Raw genomic sequence first — 24,205 nt, forward strand, 5'->3', positions numbered from 1 at the left:
TAAAGATTGTGTCACCCTATGCTCATGAACAACCTTTTTCAACTGCAATTTCATCAAACTCCAGCCTAGTTCTGTGTCTTTTCCACTTTTCACTGTAAGTTTTCACTTTAAATATTTAAAAGCAATTGTGGGAGAAGATCAGGGACCTTGACCAACTGGAAGTAAGTAGCCAAGTGTGTCTTCTGTAAGCAATCCTCTCTTGTTCACATACTGCTCACTTCTAATGCCTTCCTTTCCAATTCTCAGACTTACCTCTTCCCAGAACAAACAGGGAGGTAGCGAACTGAACAATCATGTAAAGATAATGTTCTTCTGCACATCAGAACTGCACAGAAGGAAGTGTCTGAGTCTCACATACCAGAAGTTTAAATTGCTTAAAACAAAGTTTACGTATTATTATATCAACCAAGGTTTTAAAAATAAGGAAACAAAGAAAATTCTTTGTGGAATCCTGGAAATTCAGATAATACATTTGAATATTATGCCCCATTTTTCCAACTGATCACTTTTGGAGTACTGGAGTCAAGGTTTGGAGTTCCAATTCTGCATAATCAACCTTTTAATTACAGCTCTGCAAGCAATCTCCAAGAACATAATGGAGAGATTTAAAATCACCACCCTTACAGCCTCACTTTAAAATAACACCCTCCAAATATTCATCTTTTAAATACAGAAAATTATGTCTATATAATGGAAGCACGCTTTTTAATCTCTACTTTTTAATCTCCACTTTTTAATCTGATTAAACAAATTTAAAGGTTGATACCTCCTACTGTGTTTAATACTAGCACTCCTCCTAACTACTTATTTCACAGCAGGAACTGTCTTTGAGAGCACATTCACATTATGACTCCAGACTGATCTACACAGTGACTTTGGACCAGAAGACTATGTTATATATGCTATTTCCTAAAGGATATTGCTTGAAGTACTAAAAATATCAAGCAAACAGAAAACTTTATTCCATATATTACAGATTTATTAACAACATAAACCAATGTATTAGAAACTGCCTAGCATTTCCAGCAAGGTACCTCCACTGAAAGTCCACCTTTCAGATTTAATTTACCCATGGTTGGCTCTATCTCATATTAGAGGCTGTAAAATTTTATTTTCCTAGGTTTAGGGGTTTTATTCTCAAACATTTTTCAGAACAAGAAAGAAACTATTACTAGACATAGTACCAATAGAAAAAAGTTAGTTTGAGGGTCCTTTCCTGCCAAGGCCGGGGTACCACTTACCTGTGCTGGATGCTGTCACCATGTCTTCAATTGGTTTTAAGCCCATTAAATACCTTGCAGAATGGGACTGTATTTTCTAATGTGTTCTGACAGGGTCTTTTTTTATAGTGAACCTCTGCAAGCAGATAACAAGCCATGAGGCTGTTATGGACCCTTGGTTCCAGCCATAAACACAATTTACATTCAGACCATTTTCTGCCAGTACAGCCAACTGAGACTATTAATCAAATGAGAAAGAAAACAAGCATTTGTAGAGCTTTAAACAGACACAGTTTATCTGTTATTTAAAGCATGACAGTATCAGAGTACTGCTCAGTGTTTGAAGACTAGTTGTACAATATTTAGAATGAACCTTTCTTTAAAAGGAACAACAATAGGAAGTACAGAAGTTAAGTAATTGATGGTGGCTCTGGGAGAGCGTTAAAGGAAAATATCTCAGAGCAAAAAGCACCGCCTTTTCCAGCCCTCCAAAGCGCAATGAAAACTTGGGCACCTGCTTAGGTGTGTGCTGAAAAACAACAATAGATGACATCAACCAAATTATGTATTCACCAAATAACTCAGTTGGCATTTGGGGGGGCTTTGTGTAGGCTTTTGCAGCACAGAAGGCAGATGGTGATTACACTGACTTCTGTAAAACTGTACTGAATGTTACATTAACTGGTAATTAGAAAACTCAGTTTGATTTCCCTTCTATTTTCATAGAGACTATTTTTTGGCATTCAAAAATATGTATCTTGAAAAGTTCATATAGCACCATCTCTAGGCTATAGACATGTTAATCTTGCTCTGTTCACACCATTAGAATAAAAAGATGAAGAAAAAAATGAACTATTTTATGTATTCTCTCCCCGAACGCTGTTACTTGTGTATTTCACAAACTGCTCTGGCTCAGATGCAATGAGAACAAATCACAGAAAGCTAGCCTAGATCCTAAATCTTTGCATTTTTCACTCAGACACTACTTTTCAATTTTACTCTGCAAAGAAATTGTTTATAAGACCAGTTCTTATTTAACCTAAGTAAATACAGCAAAGTATTCAATAAAAATACATAGATTATAAAGGAGATTGCCAGAGTGTTTTTTATTTACCGACTACCAGCTTCCTGACAAAGCATACCTTCCCTTCAAGTGCCAGATTTAATTCCAGCTTTCTCCAAGATGTCTAGAAAACAAAGCAATATGCTGCATGATCTTTGAATACTAAATCTTCTTTAACATGGAGTCCTCAGCTTAAGCCCAAGCCCTGCATTGTACAGTACACATGCAGGCGGCTCCATCCCAGAGTAGCTTTGCTGATTTCAGCAAACTGCTTCCAAGGAAAGCATTTCAGGATCAAGAACTAGAGATGGGAAAATCCCAGGGGCAGGAAATGCGATTGTAACATTGTACAATTCTGTTAAATAACAGAAAAAAACCCAACAATTCATCATGCTAGGAAATACACTTCCCATTTACTATCATTATTCATCCAACTACAATCACAAGAAGGGCAGACAACCAAATAATCATTGCATTACTCAAACTGTTAATGGATTATTGTAGCTGGTCTCCTATATACAAACAGATAAGTGAAAAGCAAACTCATTGTGAAAGCTGGCAGTTATCCATTCACCTATAACCTTCCACAAACTGCTGACACACAAAACTGCATCGCAGCGCAACGGGATGGGGAAGTCCGGACCTCCCGTCATGCTGCTGCTCTCATCACAAAACTCAGATGTAAAATAGTTTCCATGGTTCAATTACACTGCTGTGACAAAGTGACACAGAGTGACCAAAGATATCCAGTGCTTCTATAGCTTTTTAAATATGAAATAGGAGTCTTGGTTGTTTGATCGCTTTCAGATGAATGGTCTAAAAGGTAAAATAATTTCATGAGCCTACAACCAAAAGCTTCTAAAGGGAAAAGTAAAAGAAAACAACAGTCGCTGAACACAAGTATGTTTTAAGGAAAAGATCTAAGAAATCAAGAGTATCCAATTCTCAGCCTCTGCATGCAAACTGTACACCTCCCTCCCTGTGCCTGTTTGTCAGTTAATGTGTCCTTCCCTCCTCCATGTTGATGCATGATCAAATCCAAACAGACATGTCTTTGATGCAATTTCAATTTCTAGGCATATTGATTAAGCAGAATATTGACTTTTCTCTATGTCTGGTTACAGGTTTTATTTCCAACTGCTAGTGATAATGGGTTTTCTCATTGTTTTATTATTCCTACATAAAGAACTAAACAAAAAAAAATCCCTGTAGACTTCAGACAGGATCCTGTTCTCCACACCTAACTTAAGCAAGACCCATTAAACTACTATAAAATTTAAAAGGAGGCCATGCCTCAGACATGACCCTTTCTCTTTCTAACACAGTTCAGTGCTCGTTGCTTTGATGCCTTGTATTTCATTTCTCTCATTAAAACACATGGGAGGAATTATGCACCTATGGATGAGCAGTTTTTCTATCCCTCCCAAGGTATTATTTTGTTGAAGGGGAAGAATTAAACATCAAAAATCCCTAGCAGAGTAAATGACAATGTGTTATCTCACAATCCTACCCGGCTTACAGGGCTCTGGTGAAGCTTTTGGCCATATACAAACCCACCATAACTACCACATTGAATCTTCCTCAACAGTTTCCCTGACGTCTAGTCCAAATAACCTTTCATAAATAACCATTAATATGTGGTGAAGCACTGTATGAAATATAGCAAAGTTTTCCCGTACACAGCAATTAGCACTGTCAAGGAAATAATTGGTGGCTCTCGTCATCATCATAGAAGGTGCCAACAAATGACTGGGAACACAATTTTCTTCTTTACCTAAGGCACCGAGGGCCACAGGAACCTAAAATCCACCTGCTACTGCAGCAAACATTTGACTTTACATGAAAAAAGTGTAGAAGAAATTGGGAAAACAGATCTAAATATTTGTGAATGAGCCATGTTCCTAGTGCAGACTGCAAATAAAAAGAGTGAGAGCTTGAATCCCAGTTCTATGCTGTCTGTAATGCCTTCTTGGTATTTGTATCATCACATCTTAACATACTATTCTGTAAGATCCTAACTTGCAGAGATTTCCTACTGTTCATTCGTACATAATGGATTGGCTGACCAATGTGCTGTCAGCATGTTAATGTTTTCCAAGACAAGCTCCCCATCTACGCAATAAGGTCAAATAGCCGACTTCCTATTTTAAATAGGATGGGAATTTTGACAATTCCACTTTCAAGGCGCAAAAACATGCCGGCACTGAGCTGCACTCTGTCGAAAGCTAAAGTGTGACAGATGCCTTCCCAGTAATTGCCAATCAGCCTCTACGTAGCAGCTGAAAACACAATACATCACTTTGATCTCCTCGGCTCTCCAAGTATTCACAATCAAGGAATCTGCATGAAGAACATGAAATATGCAACATTTCCCAAAACTCCCTCCGTGGAACTTAAATATGGTAATGTATATTTTGTTCATACTTCATAAAGCATTTCCAATCTTTTATTATACATATGAAATGATAGGTTTTAGCTTGCAAAAAATAAACATGAAAGATGCTTTGTATTTTAGAGACATGTAGGTTTTCATCGGATAACATAGGTGAAATAATCCTTTCGAAAAGCCTGAATTGCTTTGAGGGGAAGACATTATTACAGAACATGCTTAATTAAGTCCCACTGCTAATTTTGTAAAACGAATACCTTGTTGAATTAGACTACAGGGAAATAAAGCATGCATACCAGCTCCACGTGCTTAGAACAAGACGAAACCGCTGAGAGAGGCTTGACTTACATTTTGCAGGTAGGTCGTATCCACATGTAATTTTCGCTTGTCCGGTCTCACAGCCACTCAGGTTGCGGCATTCAGCAACTAAGCAGGGCCCAGCAGCTCTGTGTATGCAGCCATCCACTGCAAAGGAAACCCAGAAGCTGTCATTTATTAAAAGCCAGTCTTGCTGTTGCCTTCACACAAACATGCAGTCACAAACCTTTACTGCTCGTGTTCACATTCCCAGCGCGGACCTACTGATCTATAAGCACATATGCAAATACACACAAACTTCTTTTCTGCCAGAATTAGTTGATGTGTTTATCAAAGAAATAATATTTAGCCAACTTCTGCTAACTGCAAACACCTAGAGAAGCTAAAGCAGAATTGAAATTTCAATGTCTTATTCAAGGCTCTAAGAAAGCCCCACTAAAAGCTATGAAAACAAGTCTGACGCCCAGCGAAATGCAAAACTCTCTTTTGCTACACACCTCTGATACTTCTATGATTAAGCAGACTACTTAACGTCACCATCCTATTAATGCCTTATACAAAAACTCCAATCCAATGCTTATGGATTTGAAATCTATGAAATAACTTGTTTTGAGCCTTTTTCCTTTTTTTGCATTTTTTAATTCTGCATTATTCACGCAATACCTTGGAGTTAATGAAATAATAATTACTGAAGGTTGCAATTGCAGCTAAGTATGCAAGAAAATTAGTAGAATGCATAGATCTTACTACCCTTGGGAGCCAGCAAAAGAATAGTAGCAGCAGCAAAGACTAAAAAACGGCTGCTGGCACAGCATTTCTGCCCTCTCAACATGCAATCAAAGACATCATTTACTGTAATTATGGCAAAAAGTTCAGAAAAGGGAAACAAATAAGGGAAATACTGTGTGAATGAACATGTTAACTACAGCAAGGCCCTAAGTCAGCAGCAATGATGAAGTTCAACTCTGAGAAATAACATCAATTCAAAAAAGGTAAAAAAAGCTCAAATAAAGGCTAAACAAATACTTCTGGAGACAAGAAAGGAAGATTCTGTACGCATGACGTTCAATATTTATTTCAGATTTTATTTCAGCTTTAACCCGTTCAAGATTTCAGCAGAACCCAACAGCATGTTGGAAGCAATTAAACCAGAAAAGGTTTGGAAAGCCAAGCATAATGGGTTTTCAAGAGATGCCCACAAACGGTGTAGGTTTCTACAGGCTAGCAATTGGTTTGAGCAACAGAAGGTTTGGGCACTCAGCGTGCCCACCAACCATTCACTGCCCTGGTACTGGGATGCAGGGAGACTGGGTAACCCCCTCACCCCGAGCTGTTTTGTGGACCTGTGTAATGGATGGGAGCCTAGCTGAGAGCTGATTCCCTCTCATGACTGAGAGACATAACAAAGTGGGGTTTTTGTCAAAGTGTATTTGGTAGAGCAGTTATGTTCATAGCGACTGTTTGTCAGAAAGAGGCAGGAAAACAGAGGTGTGCAGATGTTCTATGACCTTCATACTTGGCCACACCAGGGCACCTGGCCAATGCTCCTGGCGTGGACAAGAGTGAGATCATGAGAAACTGCACAGGCCCACAAGTAAACAATTAGAGATCTGGCATAAAGCCGGTTGGCTTTCTAAGGGCATAAAAGCAGGACCCTCTTGTAGCCGAATCCAAAGCCTCACCTATGGGTAGATGCACCGCATAGGAATTTTCCCAATTACCTGAGACTCCTGGCATCAACTGTAATGGGGCTTCCCAGCTTGAAGTGTGGGCCTGGATGATGATTCAGTAGTAACTGGTGATGCATTTCTTCCTGATCTCTATTCTCTCTATGCAGTAATGATTTGATGCATTGCTAATTTTCCTCTGTACTTATATATGTATATATGTATAAGTACATATATATAATATATATTTGATTTGCTTTATTGTACTTATTTACGATATAGAGATATATACCCAATTCACGTTAGTGTGCTTGCTTTCTTTAGTGCGCTTATTCGCTTTAGTGTGCTTGTTTAATAAACTGTGCATGTTATACAGCCAGCGTGTGGTCGTTCTGTTGTGTACCCTGCCTGCCAGCAGAACAACCTGGAATGGAAACGGTGACTGGCCTTGCTGCGTTAAGGTCAAGGCTGGTTTTACAAGGTGTTGAGGCTTTCCCTCTAGGGGAAGGGTAGATGATATCTTTATCTGAATAAAGCTGCCTTACACTAAGTGTTAAATAAACCTGATTGCCTTTTCTGAGGTGTTCTGTGCCAGAGTTAATACTCAGATGCCACAGTAAAATCGGCTAAGTGGTTCACTGTAATGCTCCATACTTATCTTGGACACGGTGCCACCAGTGTTCAAAACATCACTTTGAAATACTTTCAGTTAAACAGAAAGAGATTTACAGAATCATGTGATCTTGCACCTTCAGTGACACTTTCCAAAATCTTCTTGTTGCAAAGAAGGTGGATGCCACCAGCCGTAAGCACCTCGGGCACTCTCTATGCCAAGACATGGAGTCTTCTTCCTCCACCTTAGCTGAACTTTTGTTTATAACTTCCCCAAAATCTCTGCTCAACGCACTCCAAGATGCTAATGCAAGAATAATACTTTGTAACCTCGAGGGGAGACAAGAATGCCTGAAATCTATCCTGTGCTCAGAACGTCCGATTTAATTATTTTAACTTAATTACTAAATGCTGTTCCAAACCAGGCAGGATAAGCAAACCTGGGTGCGTTGAAACCTCAAGTATCTTTTTATAAGCACCAGCACCACCACAATCTTTACCAACATTAATATTTCCTGAGACATTAACATAAAAATAGCACTGATGCTTAGGACTGGCACTTTGTGCAGGATTCTTTACAGAGGAAGACGTCTTTCACCTCAGGAGTACTGGACAAGGGCTCAAGCCCATGCAATTATTCCCTTGGCAGTGGATCAATCATTTCCACCTCGGAGATCCTTCTTGTCCCTAACAAGTAGGCCCTCCCTAAGCAGAGTCTGAGCAATGACTTGTTCAGCTGCTCTCTCAACCAACTCATCTGGACAAATCAACCTCTTTTTCAGTTCCCTTTAACTCAAGTGCAGCTCAGAGCCCAGACAAACAGCAGAACCTGCAGAAAGAAACCACTGCCTCTGGCAGGGAAATGGAAAGCCAGGTCTGCCACTTCTAAATCAGCAATGTATTAACATAGCTAATATGTCAGCATACCAAGTGCCAGAACAGCTGGGACAGCCAACACTGCTCCCCATCATCTCTAAACCATCTCATGACAGAAGCATGCTCTTAATGCACATACAGCTACAAAACAGATGGTCTATCACTAGTTTCCTGGAGCTGGTTCCACACAGGTCCATGTCCAGTCTTTATAATGGAAGCAGCCTCCAGAAAGATGAAAACATAATTGAAAAAAAATTGAATTCTTAACGGAGGAAAATCAATTTAATCATAACCAGTTTTGACATGTGACAAGGAAAATGGAAGACATCTGCCAAAACCAAACAAGTAGACGTGCATATTTCCCTTATAAAGGTGGCATAACAGAAAATGATTGAATACTCCAGACAGGCATAGATGGAAATGCAGACATTAGCATTTGATACACTTCAGTGACTGATGACACAGAAGAATGAAGGAGTCTGGGGGGGGGGAAACCACCACCAGAAGAAAACCCAAAAACCCTCTGAAAAACCAAACACCAAACCACCACAATTTTCTGAATAGCCTCTTTTTTTCTACCATACATTATTAAATACTTGAGCAGAGATGACCTCTGGCATCTGTATGCATTTTCCATTTAATACAACTCAATAAATCATGCTAGAAACAAATAATACGTACAATCTATAAGACAAGTTTGATAATTCTTCAAGCAGAAAGCCAAGCAATGAAATGTATTGCCAAATATGAGCACTCTGCATAATATAAAGAAAAATATTTGCAATGGTAGAGTAGATTAGCAGGTCTAAATGAGATACTTCAGCCTCTGCTAAAACATGTCTTAACTGTATTAATTCAAAAAACCCCATGGTATGGGCACGCACAAAACATTTCTGTGAGACACTTTGTTTTCTGGAAGTGTGCACTGACTAGTAATGGAAGTGTGAGCATTGTTAACATGGAAACCTTATGGAAATTACAGATAATGGCAACAACCTCAGGAGGGAACAATGATGCCCAAAGATACATTGTCATTGTGTAGTAAGGAAGAAGAGATTCACTTGATAGTAGTGGCATGCTGCCAAATTACTTTTATAGGAAAGTGAAGAATCGTTGATGTAATGGTTCCAGATACTTCATCTGTATCACCAGTTTGATAGATAGATGCTCATCTGCATTTTTGAAAACATATTTGGAAAATGTTAAACCATATCCCACCCTTCGTTCCTGGGAATTTCTTTGTGTAACAGGCTGAGAAAGCCAGGCACTTATGGTCAAATCTGGCTTGCATCATGTGGCAGTGATAAGGAATCATGCATTAGCACTGTTTTCTACAACCAATGAAGAATGTTGTTTTACTTTGAAGCTATCACTGCGTCACAGTACACCTCTTTTCTACAGGCTGCCTTTCTGTCCGGGTTTGTGGAAATCACATATATACTTTGGGTCATTCATATACATAAGTGACCTGTCATTTCACACCTATGAGAAAGATATGGGACAATTCCACAGACAAAGCTATCAATCATAAGTGACAAGAAACCCCATCTCTGGTCTGCATGTTCATAATTTGGCACTTCTAAGTACCAGTAACACTTGAAGGTACTAAAGACAGGGCTGCTAAGCACCCCTATTGATACTGTGCTTCTTGATATAAGTTTTATGCTTATAAAGCAAGCTATTTCTAAGGAATTTTCATAGCATTAATACTAAAAGAGCCCTGCCCGGAGCAGTCAGTGAGGTGGCAAATACCCACTGGATGGTGCCTCTTCTCTTCTGCATTCCTGTCCCAGCAAGCAGGCACCAGGCTGCCTGACTCCCCACCACCCACCCTGGGGTAAAACAAATGCTTTGAAAAAGCACACAACACTTTTGCTTTCAGATGACTACAAAGACTTGAGCAGATCAACTTATCTTTTGAAATGTGATCCTGTTTTGAGTGCACTGTCACGTATAAAGAGCCCACACAAATGGGGTTTCTGTATTTACTCTTTCACTGTGGCTTGGCTGGACAAGCATGTGGGAGAGCTTTCCTACTTTTGAAGACCCACATACATGAACTATATTTCGAGGGCTGAAGAATGGTTCAAGGAGCTGGAGATTCAGCTCTATAGTTCACGTACTTGATGCTTGTGTAAAGCTATTAAAACTAATACTCCACTTTTTTTCACTAAAAATAATATTAGCAATCTCATTCCATGCATCCATAAGTTTTAAGAGCCACTAGGGACAGTGTTCTGCTCTCCCACCAATTCAGCAGAAGCTGTTAATGAAGAAAAACTCTTTCCAAAGCTACTGCAGTCAATGGCATTGGTTGCACAAAGAAGTCACCTGAAAATAATAGCTTAAAATACATGGACAAAATCAAATATCAAAATAAAACTCATAGGCAAAAGGACAGTGTACTGAAAACAATGTGTTAAACAAAAATACAGAGCTACTTGATATCTTTCTCACTGCACACTAAAGGATGCGAACAGATTAAGTCCTTCCTTGTTTGACTTACTGCAAAGCAACTGTATTTGTGCTCCAGAATTAAAGGGTTAAGGTTATACAGTAAAACCTGGCGAATTTAGTGATCTACAGTATAGAATAAATTTATTTCTTATAGAAAATCTCTTAAAATTGCAAATGAAGCAAAAGTGCAGGAAACACAGAATTAAAGGTATCATGGGATGCTGCTTAGGAAAAAAAATAACCTCAGCAAAACTAGCCTTGCAGTGCAGATGGTAATAAAAGAGGGGAAGGTAATCAAACACCACAGCAAAAAAATACAAATCCCCCCAGGAATAATAAGGCCCAAACTTCTTTTGTGACCTTGTGCATGAGTCTGGATAAATGGAAGTTACGATGTAAACAACATATGCAGATTTATCATGTTCTATTTCAAGAAGCTACATAATTCTTTTTTCATAGTATTTCCTGTTCTCTGGTGCTTTTCCAGATTATAATTTCTTGTTTTCACTAGGAAATTCAGGAGATTTACTTACATAAGAAAGTAAACGGTGTATGAATTATCTATGAAGTGGTACTGTTCTTCCACATGACAAATGCCAGGAGGAAATAAAACCAGGAAAATGTCATTATATCACGTATATTTCCAGGGACACGGAAGAGGAAGCTGTTTTGCCCAGACTGCAGCACACCTCTGTGCCCTGGGTTCAGCTGTAGCAGTCATTTTTCTCCTTCTTAGTAGCTGGTGCAGTGCTGTGTTTTTGACTTTTAGCCCGGGAGCAACGCTGGTAACACCGATGTTTTCAGTTGTTGCTCAGTAATGTTTACTCTGACCAAGGACTTTCTCAGTCTCGTGCTCTGCCAGGGAGGAGGGGAAGCCGGGAGGAAACAGAGACAGGACACCTGACCCAAACTAGCCAAAGGGGTATTCCATACCACAGCACGTCATTCCCAGTACAGAAACTGGGGGGAGTCACCCGGAAGGCCCAAATCGCTGCTCAGGTCAGGCTGGGTATCGGTCGGCGGGTGGTGAGCAATTGTATCCTCTCCCCTTGTTATTTCCCTTATCATTATTATCATTGGTGGTTTTGTATTATACCTTAGTTACTGGACTGCTCTTATCTCAACCTGTGGGAGTTATATTCTTCCGATTCTCCTCCCCATCCCTCCGGGAGCAGGGGGAAGATGAAGGTGGGGAGTGACCAAGCGGCTGTGTGGTTCTGAGCTACCGGCTGGGCTTGAACCACAACACTCTGCTATACACGGCCTCAGTCCTTGTGGACCTTTCAGAAATGCCCATTCAAGGACATGTGTGGAAACAAGAAGGGGGGGGGGGGGGGGAACAAAAAACGACAAAAAAAACCCCACAAACACTCCCCAAACCCCCCACCAAAACCGCAAAACCCACCCAAAAAACCAACTCACATCCAAAAGCAACCTCATTCTACAAAACTGGTAAAGCACCTCTAGGAAGTTCATTGGAATCAAGCGCTGCCAAAGTTGCAACTGCACCTCTGAGACTGATGTCAAGGGGACATAAATCCTGCCCAGCAAGAGACAACAGCTGCTGGTCTAATGAACAAAGGTGGGATGTTAAAGAAGATTACAACAGAGATGCCAGTCAGCCGCCGCTGCTAGAAGCGGCAGTTTATATTACAGAGATGGCCTCTGCCATTGGGAAGTTTAATGAACTGAAGATTTTTAATCAATGCACTGGTTTATAGGCCTCCAACATAATTAATTTTAAATACTCAGCATTTATACAGTGCTTTCTGGCCAAGATTTCCAAGAGTTTAAAAGCATGATCTGCTTTAGCCTTAAAATTCTCCATTTAGGGAAAAAAAAAGCACAGATGTACCATTTATTTGGAGATGGCTCTTTCACTGAAATAGGTTCATGTTTCATCCCAGACAATCTAAGTTTATAGTTCCTTAAATATTCTTATTTGCAGAAATTCTTAGTGCCTACACCTGAGTTAAATCAAGACAAAACTGAGAGTTGAAAGACTTGATCCTTAAACTACCAATCACCCAATGTGTCCATTTCCCTATTTAAGAATCAACATCCTGCGGCTGCACAAGGGGCCTCGTTGCACCCAAAATTAAAACTGTGGGTCCCCCCAGCTTCAATCACTAAACCCTGCTGCAGAGAGAGTTTAATGAAAAGTAATAATAAGATGTAATAAAACTATTATTCCAGTACAAACTGCAAGGAATAAAACTACTCATAACAGTGGTACGTGTAAGCCTTGGTGTAAAGTCATACCTGGGAAACTTGTACTCTAGAATACTGTTTAGCTGAAATTTAGCATTAAATCCCACCAGTTATTGCCTTCTGTGGTGAAAAGTGCTGGGAATTATATTTTAAAACCTACTGGTTGTTTAAGAGAAGGCTGCCCTTAATCTGGATGCAGTTCACATTCAAGCATAACAAAAGCAGCTGAAAGATCCAATATAATCAATGTCCGTGCTACACACTGGCAAAAAGACATATGGAAATGAAGAAGTCAACAGTGATTCAAAATAAAGCTCACTTACCCATGGACCTGTTAAATTTTAAGTGTTCTACGTTAATTGCACACAACCAACCATTCTTACTTTGACAAAGCCACAAAACAATAGTAAACTTAGACATTTTGGCAGATTTTTTTACTTTAGTCAAATATCTGGGGATATCAGAAACTCATATGAAAAATACAGGAAAAGCCAAGTAAAAGTTGCTCTGTCACGTTAGCAGAGGTGATTGGTAAACACCTTCTATAAGTGACGAAGCAATAAAGAAAGCGTTTGCTTTATGTCATGCTCAGGACATCATCTTTCTTAGTCTCTGAGTACTCCACTCCAATTTTGTAGATGGACTTATAATGTCAATAGGATTCACACTTTCGTCAGCCCACTCGAGCAGCATAAGGGCTCAGGGAAATACGGGTCTGATAAACCTGTCTGAATGTCACACTTTTGGCAGGGAAAAAAGAACTAGGAGAGGCTCCAATAGTGTTTTTCTAGTTTTTCCCAGCCCAAAATGCTGACGGTAAGGCATGTGTGAAGGAACCTTTTAATTGTGTTAGTTGAAACACCTGACACAAACACGCTCTTCTTCTACAGATGGAAATGAGACAGCAAAGCCACAAATACCTCGCTGCAGCAAGCACAAAAATTCTATGTTATTGTTTATTGAGGAGTGAAGGGATAAGATGAAGTCTGGTGAAATTTCAGGCTATTCTATGCTATTAAACCAAACTCAGCTCACATTGATCCCAAGTGCTTCCCCAGCTTCCCAAACTGACTATTAAGAAGCTGTGAGGTTTTTTAATGTGGTATCACCCTGAAGAAATAGGTCTTTGACTCCAAAATCCTCTTCTCAGCCTCCTGGGCAGCCACAGTGCTTCATTTCCAGCTGGATACCGCACAGATTTGGAAGGACAGAAAGGCCTATCTGTATTACATTGCTGGGGTGCCTACTTTGTCCTGGATTTCTGTTCATGTCAGTCTGCTATTATTACAGGACTCTCATTCTTCACCAAGAAAACAACTCTGAAGTTCAACTTCAGGCATCGGAGCCTCTTCCTAAGCCCACCATAAAAATAAAAAGTGTGTGGAACAGATTAAGACCATATGAAAAAACTTATAGCTGTGTCCCTCTGAAAAGGCAGGAAATAGGGAAGGGTTAGTTACACTCTGCACAATCCAGTTTAGGGATGGAAATAAAAGTCTATTAGTTAAGCTTTAACCTACCCATTCGGGTTTTGCACCTTGAACTTCAATGATGTAAATGTTTAGGGAGATGACACCAGAACTTTTCCACTTTCACAGCCCTCTGCAAATTAGCTTCTGCTTAACACTTCTTTCTAGTTCCACACAGAAAAGTCAATGCCCACCTTCACCTGGACCAAGATGCCAGCCTCCTTCAGCTCCTTCACTTGCTTCTTTTCTTAAATATTATCACCTCTGTGCTTCCTCCCTCAAGCACAGGAGAAACTCACAGTAAATAACAATATTATTGCTTTTAAAATCTCACTGAAACTCTCTTTTCTCACCATGGCTATTAAGCTATGGATGATGTTAGGCTACTACTGTCATACCAATCTGTCTAGTGCACAGAACTACAGAGTCAATGTTTCCAAATAGCACAGGAGGAAAAATAAAGTTAAATTCTGGGAAACAGTAAAGAAACAAGTACCTAAAAAGATAAAAAATATGCCTGAAAGGTCAATGAAACTCAGATTTTATTAAAAAAGAGTGATGTACTAATGTTCTGATGCTGTAAATGTAAACCAAATAAAGAACACAGAAATGGGTAAACTGGTAAGACTCACTGTCCATCTGTCTCAGCTACTTATCTCAGACGATGGCCAAAGGAAATGCTTAAAAGAAGAGGGCAAGATCAGAGCAAGAAGTTACCAGTGCTTCCACCAGTGCTTCTTCCAGCCCTTCAGTACTGGCAACTGCCAGACCTCACCAAGATGTCTTTTCTGCATCACTCTGGACATGCCTTTTCCTTGGGTTTTTTTGTGAGCATTTCAGACTCACACAAGTATTTGGGTTTGTATCTTACAATTCTGTGTAGTGCTCTGTGTAACGTGGACAGCAGCATTAGCAATATTGCAGATTATTCTGAGTAAAAGCATGCTGCTAACCTAAAAAAAGGTAACAAAAGAGAAAAACCACTGCAAAGTCTTTAAGGAAGTATTTCTATTTGGTTTTAACCCATTTACAACACACAGAAACAAGTATTTCCTCTCTGTTTTTCGAGAACTGGTTTCTTTGCAATACATCTTTTCCTTCTCTGTAGGCTTCAGCATTATAGGGCTCCCCATGAAAAGACAAGAGACTGCAGTGACAAGCTCCATAACTTACAAACATTTCAAAACTACCAAGTGCATGGGCCTGACATGGCAGATGACTTGTATTAAGCCAGAATAAGTATTTGCATATTTGGAATGCAGTTATTAAGCAGTCATCACACAGTGATTATACACATTTCTTCACTATGATCAGCTAGCAGTTGACAGGCACAGGTCAAGGATTTAGACAGAGCAGGCTACCAAGTACTAATTGTAAAATGACTGTGTAAAAGGCAGCCTTGTAACTGTGGTGCATCCTCACAGCCCAACAGGCTGTTGGCATGTCATTCCTAAGAGTTTTAAAGGAATAGGGAAAAATTTTAACCACTTTTTCCTCACTGTGGGAAAGTGGGAAGTGATCTAAGACCTTCTCTTTACAGAGGATGTGGAAAAAGAGGCATTCTCACACAGGTCTTTGCCTATGCCTGAAGGCTTCTGTAGCAAAATATGACTTCTAACTAAGCATAACTCAACCAGACAAAGGAGAATGGAGTGTTTCTCTTTACCTACAGGGTGCACCAACCACTAGAACACTATACATCACTGCTAGAATAAAAGAATACATTATCACTTTTGAGAAAACCTGGGAGAAGACCCTGAGCCTGCAGATGAAGGAGATACATGATGCAAGGTGAATAGCTCCTCTCCTCTGAAAAATCTTCCAAAAGAAAGAAAGGAAGGTCTGCCAAGAAAAAAGCCTTTGTTACTTATGACTTCAAATACAATGTTCTGAACACTTTTTAGAAGCCATTTATTTGTTTGTTTTCAAAAGTCATCTCTTCTAACCCATATGGGTTCAGCTCGACTATGACAGCACTGAATCTTCATGCAGGTTTAAGTGATGAGTTACCTACAACAGAGAGTAGGTGAAGAAAGGAACAGAGGAAAGGTTAGTTACAAAAGCAGAGTATGTGCATTGCTGGACACACTTCAAAGGGGACTTAAAAAACCACAGGGATTGCAGGGACTGAATTAGGGCAGCAGCTGGAATGTACAAAGGAGTAAGACTAAGTATCAACAAGGAGGTATTCTCTTGCTTGCAGTAAGGCTTAGCAGGCTATAGGAATACTACAGATTATTTACTGAGTAGCAGCTGGTTTTCTTATTTCCTGGACCATTTTCACTTGTGCTAATTTACTTTTATTGTGAACCACTGAAGGGAGAAAACGCAGTTGAGATACTTCTCAGTCTGCAATGATAGAAACATCGTCTCCATTTGGAATGCTGCTTCAAGCCAGATTAATTAACAGTATTAATTATAGAAAAACTGTCTTGCAATAGGCAAATCCAATTGAACACATTACAATGTATTCAAATGGAATAAACATAAGGGAAGAAAAAGGTAAACACTAGATTAACTGGAAAATGGTGTACGAACAAGGTTCTTCCAGATGGTGGTTTAACACAAGCCTGAGAACTCACTGCCCATGAAAAGTCTCAAGTATTCCTTTCTTTTGTTCAGAGGCTATGACAAATTGTATGTGCAATTTGCCATAGCCTTGCCAAAAGTTAACTTAAAAGATGCAGGACAATCAACATTCAGCAATGTTGAAATACCAAATGTTTTCCTGCAACATGTAAAAATATCACAAAGTACAACTTCCCCTATAAAAACAGTATTATATCCTGATACAGACTTATACCCCAAATCAAATACAGAAGAACTACTATTTCCTCTCACTAATATGTCAGAATTCATTGGAGAATCTGACAAGTCTGTAAAAGAATTAGAGACATCAGCACAACCTTCACACATAATTAACTGTGTATGGAGGAAAGGGGCAAGCTGCCATCAGCAGGCACTCCCTTCCATTTCCACTCCTGGACAGATTGTCTCTGACAGTCAAGTTCTGTTTCTAAGGTAAATGGAAAAGCATTATATTAACCTAAGATTGTCAGATATATTCGTGATGATTCTAATGCTTCGTAATTCAAGTGGAATTTAAGTGATTGCATAACCATGAATAAAAAGGAGTGAAAACTCCTGAGTGTTTGCTTATTTACTTAGTTAATGTCAGAAATAAAAACAAGATCATGGAAAAAGTGTGACATAAAAAATAAAAGCCTTCCAAAATTGCCCAATGTGCTTGGGGAGGGTTTGCAGTGTAATCCCTTTGGACAAAAATAATTTAAACCAAGGAGAAGGACACAGAGCCTGATAATAGCAAGTGACCTTTCGAGGTAATGGATGACTCTGGATCCAAAAGTTACACGGGGAAGTTCTCTGAGCTCTTTGCTCTCCAGCCCTCCACAGGGCTGTACCCAGCAGCTTGTTTAATCAAGAGCCACACAAGCTGCTTTCACCTACAAGAAAGGTAAGCCTGTAATTAATGAACTTATCTGAGCTGGCTGGAACCCTCCTTCTGCTGCATGACTTGTGGGAAGGGAAATTAAAGTACCAAGCACAGTTTAAAATTACAATCTAATAATTTTCGAGTAAGAAAAAAGGCATCCCACTCAAATGGCTATATTTACCAGTTCTGTAATTCTGGTAATTCCCTCCCAAATAAGTTTATGTTTGTCCTAAAACACTATTAAAAGAGAGATAAGGAACAGAAGAACTAAAGAGCTGGTTGATCCGTGCAACATCATTATGTATTATTTAGTTTAATATCTTCTTGTAGTAAATACAAAATCATTATGTGCCATTTTCTTCAAGAGAACATTGTAGTAAATTTGCTGTTGCAACAGAACCATTAAAGTATAATAGTGTACACAGAAAAATTCTACTGATTAGCAAGCAAAAATATGTAATTATAGCCACAGTGTGGGACTCAGTTGGCTGGTGCTTTATTGCATACTGCTTTGTAAGACTACTTCGCTGCCAAAACTAATGAGGAAAATACTGAGTTGTTACTTTCAGTTGTACTAGAGGGTTTTGTCTTGATTTCATTGACATTTATAAAGTGATCATCACATGTAACAAACAAGCCACAGTGCCAACGCTGGGAGCTGCAGCCTACAGTGTAAACAGCATCCATTCCATAGCAATGTTCCATGGATACATAATACAGTAACTGAGTTGTTAAGAGGCGATGCTGAACAACAATTCACCCAAAGCATCTCAAGTTCTCCTCAGATCAAGCAATATTAACAAAATAATACAAGAGCACTGTAAAAAAGTGACTTTAAAAGGAAAAAGCAGCTCAGTATTATCCCATAAAAGTTGTAGTAAACACACTCAAATGTGCATATGTCCAATATATAAAAACACAGTTTTTAAAGAAAAAGTAGAAAGATTGAACAATATATATCCTGTGATATTTTGTATTATACTTAAGCCACCAGATTTCCCTTTCCAGCTTTCATTAAAAGGGGAGGAAAGGGAGGTATGAAAGCTGGAAAGGGAAATCTGGTGGCTTAAGTATAATACAAAATATCACAGGATATATATTGTTCAATCTTTCTATTTTCATTAAAAGGGGAGGGGAGGGAGGTATGTTTCTAGCATTACACATAAAAGATGGAAAGTTCCAGTTTAAAAAGCTTGCAGAGAAATACAAATAACAAAGCATTTCTCAGAAGTTACACTGGAACCTTTAAGCCAGACTCATTCAATTCAGTAGATTTTTAACAATATGTGGTTTATATCTAAAATGCAACCTGATACCATTAGAAAGAATTAATTCTAATATGCTGAAGAATAAAGGGAGAGGACATGTAAAACTGGCTGAAGATACCAAAGCTCCAAGGACTGTATCAGAGATGGACCCTGGGCATAAATTCCACTTCCAGATCGCCCTCCTTCCTGGAAACATTTATGGAACAGGATCTTTACCCATATTTGAAAAAGAAAAAATAATAATCTTAATAGCTGATGGTGGTGGTGTCAAATCCAGAATAAATTTCAACATCATTTTAACATTACTCCACCCCCTGTCAGAAAGTGCACTTTTAAAGACAGCTTGGCCTACTTACTTTCAGAGCAGCCAAAGGCTTGCAAATAGGAAGGGTTATGCAGGATTATGCAAAGAGCCCATGGTGAATTTGGAAGCTTGGAGAGGCATTGTCAGCCGCCATCTGTACAAAGGGTATATGAAGCCCAATTTATATTTTTCTATTAAAATTTAGCACTTTGGGTGCATCTTCATTAGCAAAGACAGAGAACCAGTAAGATCACACCTGTGGCGTAAACCAACTGGTGTTGAGAACCTGTTCTTTAAATACTATACACATTTCAAGGGGAGGTTGTGTGGTTTTGTGTGTTTGGTTTGGTTTTTATTTTGGGCTACTTGTTGTCTGGTCCTAGGACTGAATGCCAGTTTTCCAGTGGAATGCATTAGGGACACGTCTTCCAGTCTACTTTTACCAAAAAGAAACCAAGACCATGTGCTCCAAGACACCTGATGATGCTGAATACCAAAGCAGGGAGGAGAGTCAGGGCATTTCTTTCAAAAGCATATTTTTAGGCCCCAACTATAAACAACAATGTAAACGCACCCTTTGAGTATTGGTTTTAGTTGAAATTTATTTGGCTTTTTCAGGTTTTTTATCAATGCTTGAATTAGTACCTGCAAAAAAAGGGGAAGGCCCCATTCTCACACCCGAGTAAAAGAGATTTCTGCATTAGAAGAGGGTAGCAGTTTTGTACTGAGCCCTAACAACCTGTGTTAAGGCTCCTGCGTCAAAGGAACAAATCCCATCAAACTCAAACTGTGCATTAGCCCCACACAGAAGTCAGCGTGATAGGATGGCTATTCATCCCTGAAGGTTTTAGTTGTAAAGAGGCACCGCAGGGCAATGGCAGAACAAAACCATGCACCAGTCACTCCCATGTATAAGCAAAAACAAGCCTTGTCTTAGAATAACTAATACATTCTGCTTGCAGTGGTGATGTTAAGGATGAAGTGTTGGGAAGCAAGAAGACTGAGGGAATGATGGAGAACCTCCTTCAGAGCATGGAGATAACTCAGGCAAATAGTCTAATGCCACAGTTCTAGTTACTTCTGACGGGAAGATGATCAAGAAAAGTAATTCTCCTCTCATCCCCTGCCTTCACAATATTACACAGAACATTTTACACAGCTAAGTACTTGTGAAATACACACCTCAGTTCAACTTGAATAAGCAAAACGTGTGAATATGCTGGTGAACCATTTTATAAGACAGGTAGCTCTCCAGAAGGCCTATGGTTAACTTAAAATCCCACACCATAAACACTTCACAGATTTCAGGATTACCAGCATCACACTGTAAAGACAAGCTTGTCACAGTCCTCGGGAAAGATGATGTCTTTCACTCCAATAAATGGACATCTTAGATTTACTTGTATAATATTAATGTATTCTATTTTCAGCATCTATCCTTCTACAGAATCAGAGAACAACTTCGGCTGGATTGGATGCTGGAGGTTATGCAGATCCACCCCCAGCTCAACTTCCATTTACAAAACAAAAGTGTGGTTGAAATAGATCTGCCTTCCCCCCTTCTGAAGTGATAAAAACCTATAGAAAAAGTTGAGGAGCTGTTGTTCTACCATCTAAAATCTTTCTATTGTTATTATTTTTACTAATTATGTTTATGCTCCAGGGTAAAACAACACCCAACACCTACGTGTTATTGAAAATAAATGTTTTTCAATTATTAAGATGGAAGAACAAAAGCTAAACAATATCTGGCACAAAAAGCTCACTCGAAAACAGTCCCAAGATGACACCTACTCCGTTTGGCTGGGCACCTATTCATGGTGATAGCAAGAACCACAGAAAATAGGTGTAGCTGAAGTATTAAGGAGGATGAAAGGTCTGAGCTGACAGCAAATACAGCCCAGATCTGAATGCTCCCGTCAGACCTCCGTTTGTGGAGCCCAGGCTGTTATTTGCTATGTGAGGCCCGAGATATGCACAGCCTGGGCAGGTGCCTCAGGCAGAGGCCTGAGCACATGGAGCCTTAATGAGGGACAAGCTAAAGCCTCGGCGCTCTCAATGCATACCATGGTGTGACTCAAAAGAAGGGCTGCCTTTAACCCAGCTTTCAGCAGAACACTGGGCTTCTCAGTTCTTTTCCTCACATCTAGATTATTTTTTCTTGATTTTCCTCTTCCTTTTCAACAAGCCCAAGTTTTTTATAACTACCTCTGCTAATGAGAAGGCAACTTCTGATCTATTGACCTTTTGCACAAGATGATTTTCATTAGTTCATGCTGCCATGCAATACCTGGGGTTTGAGTATTGTTTCACCTGAACAAATCTATTTGCTCATTGAAAACATCTACATAAATGACCCTACAAAAGCATTTTTAAAAATATTATTCTATGAAATCCAGGGAATACAGTTGTCAATGGCGTGACTGTGTAAAAGGGTGAGAGTGACACTGACATTCACAACCTTCTAAAAGGCAGTTTTCTCTACTGAACTACAATTCCTACTTGATGTTTTTGTTTAAAACTAATAGGATTAGTCAAGTACCAATATACTGTTCCTTCTCCATTAATGCCTTACGTGTGTGTCAGCACAGATACAGATATTACAAGAATACTTTTGAATAGAAATCTCATTGAGCAGTGTTTTACAGACCAGACATAATTTGAAAGCAAGAGGTTTTATCACATCAAAACTCCTCAAGGCCTTACACAGCTCTTTAATTAGAGGATTTTATGTACTTCACAAAGGAGACAGACACCAAATAGGCAAACACAGAGAGGGTAAAATGACACATGGTATTTTCAATCTCTCCCAGACGCAACCTGTATCTCCAGAAAGTTCCACATCTCCAGCCTCCCTTCACTTACTCTACACACAGTTCTTCCATGCCTGCAACCCGGACCTTTCTGGTTTGCTGGCAGGGTAAAAGCCACTCGTGCTGTACTGAATCTGAAATATTGGCCAGCTACTCGATGACAACAAAATACATAATGGTTGAGTCTCCCTGGATTTCCCCACCTCAAGAAAGGTTTTTGCTTCTCTCTGGACATCAGTTTTCAGGAATGTGCAGAAACCAACTTGTTTTGAAACTTGTAACCCTTTGTCAAAGACATCTGCAAATAACCCTTAGATTAAATAACATGTTGGTAATTAACAGCAGGCAACAGGCAGCACAAGGAAACCAGAGTAAGTGTGTTTCAAAATCTGCAGACTGCTCATATAGGATGGGACATAAACAAAGCACAAATGGATACTATCACATATTTCCTTTCCAGTCTGACAAGAAATCCCTGACAAAACTGTCTTGGGCTTCAAGAAGCCCCAGGTTTCACTACAACAATCTGCCCATCTGTGAATGAGTAAATGAAGTGTGTTCACCTGTGGTCACAACATTTATGAAACACAATAAGGATCACGGACGAGACTGACAAGATGACTCAGTGAACATCAGGGTTTGAACTTCCACCTCTAGCATTTATGGAATATTGACCGAGAAGTCATTCAGTCTGAACATTCTCTTGTGTTCAGCAGATTCCCTATCAAATATGAGACAGATTAGTGTCGCAAGCCTAACTACTTGAAAGCAACAAAATAGCTCCACGAGACAGCATTTGCACTTCTTTTTAGATGCCACAGAGTTCACCATTGTAAAATAATGTTCTCTTGATACTTCAAATAGATACCCCAGGAGAGCACAGAATAAAAAGTGAAAAGTTTTGATAGTTATGCTCAAACTTTTCCTTCTATTATTCATAAACCTGCAAGTTTTAAAGGAGAACACAATTATTAGGGGTTCCAGAGAAACCTGGCATAACTAAGTTTTAATTCCAGCAGACCAGGAAGTATACTTCTCCCCTGGAAGTACAGAGCCACATTTTAGCAGCATTTTAACATTCCTCAGTTATTCCGCGATGGCCAGTCCAAAACTTGGCACCACCTGTACATCATAATAGGCCTTCATGATTCAGGAGTCCAAAGAGCCTCTTTGTCCATAGGACTCCAAATAGTCACCTTGGCCACAGATGACTCCAAAATCCTGTAAGGAATTAAGAATCGTTGCAGAATAGCTCCAAAAATGTCCCGTCCCTTCCTTCCTCTTAAAAGCTCTTTCTACTTACTGGCTTAGGGATATGCTTAAACTGATGTAGAAATACTTTAAGAGTAAAATTATATTACTTAAGGATTGATCCCTTCAAAACCAACAACAAAACATCAGAATGAGTGAGAGGGACAGCAGCAGGGGGAAGGAAGAAGTGTAGGGATTCATATGTAAAGCTTTCTGCAGAGTATAAATGGTAGGACAAGCCAGCAGGCCAAACAGCCAGTGTCCCTAATCTCATTGCCATCAATACATTCCTAAATTAAATCTCAAGGACAAAATAAACTGTTCCGATGGTGCAGTAGACAATAAGGGGAGCAACTTCTTGCAATTCACAAACTCTTTGCCTTAGATGAAACGTTCACCCATGTTGCCACCAGTCTAGGATACTCTTTAATAGCACTTCTGTAAACATGTTCTAGTCTTGAGCTTTGTGAAAGAGTTAAAATTGAAGCATTGCTAAAACACATCAAAAGTAACGGCTGTATGGGGCAGTCATCACTACAGTCAATTAGGTATTCATGGCTCTGCTCCCATTTCTGCTGCAGTAGGTGTGATTGTTGTACTCCACTGTTTCCCCAATTCTTACGCTCCATTTACTTCTACTGGTCTGGATACCGCTTCACTACACATAAGAACAAAACCCGCTCCAAAGCGAAGCAGAAATGGATTTATAATGTACAAAACAAGGCACGATTTTTCCAAAGATCCCAGACAGGATTCAACCCCACCTGATACTGCAGAGGGTAAATGTGGGTACCTGAAAGGGCTCTTCAAATCTGAGGATTTTGGGAGTGTTC

General features: G+C 39.5%; 1 protein-coding gene across 2 annotated transcripts in view; it reads right to left on the reverse strand.

Moving 5' to 3' along the window:
- The window catches only part of MACROD2 (mono-ADP ribosylhydrolase 2), an 886,338-nt gene that overhangs the window by 609,266 nt on the left and 252,867 nt on the right, over positions 1-24,205 (reverse strand). For both annotated transcript variants that reach the window (XM_030489748.1, XM_030489749.2), the window contains exon 5: positions 5,021-5,137. In XM_030489748.1, coding sequence (XP_030345608.1) covers positions 5,021-5,137 — 117 coding nt within the window. The remainder of the gene's footprint in view (positions 1-5,020; positions 5,138-24,205) is intronic.

The sequence above is a fragment of the Strigops habroptila genome, chromosome 6 (assembly GCF_004027225.2).
Source record: "Strigops habroptila isolate Jane chromosome 6, bStrHab1.2.pri, whole genome shotgun sequence".
NCBI classification, from domain to species: Eukaryota; Metazoa; Chordata; class Aves; order Psittaciformes; family Psittacidae; genus Strigops; species Strigops habroptila.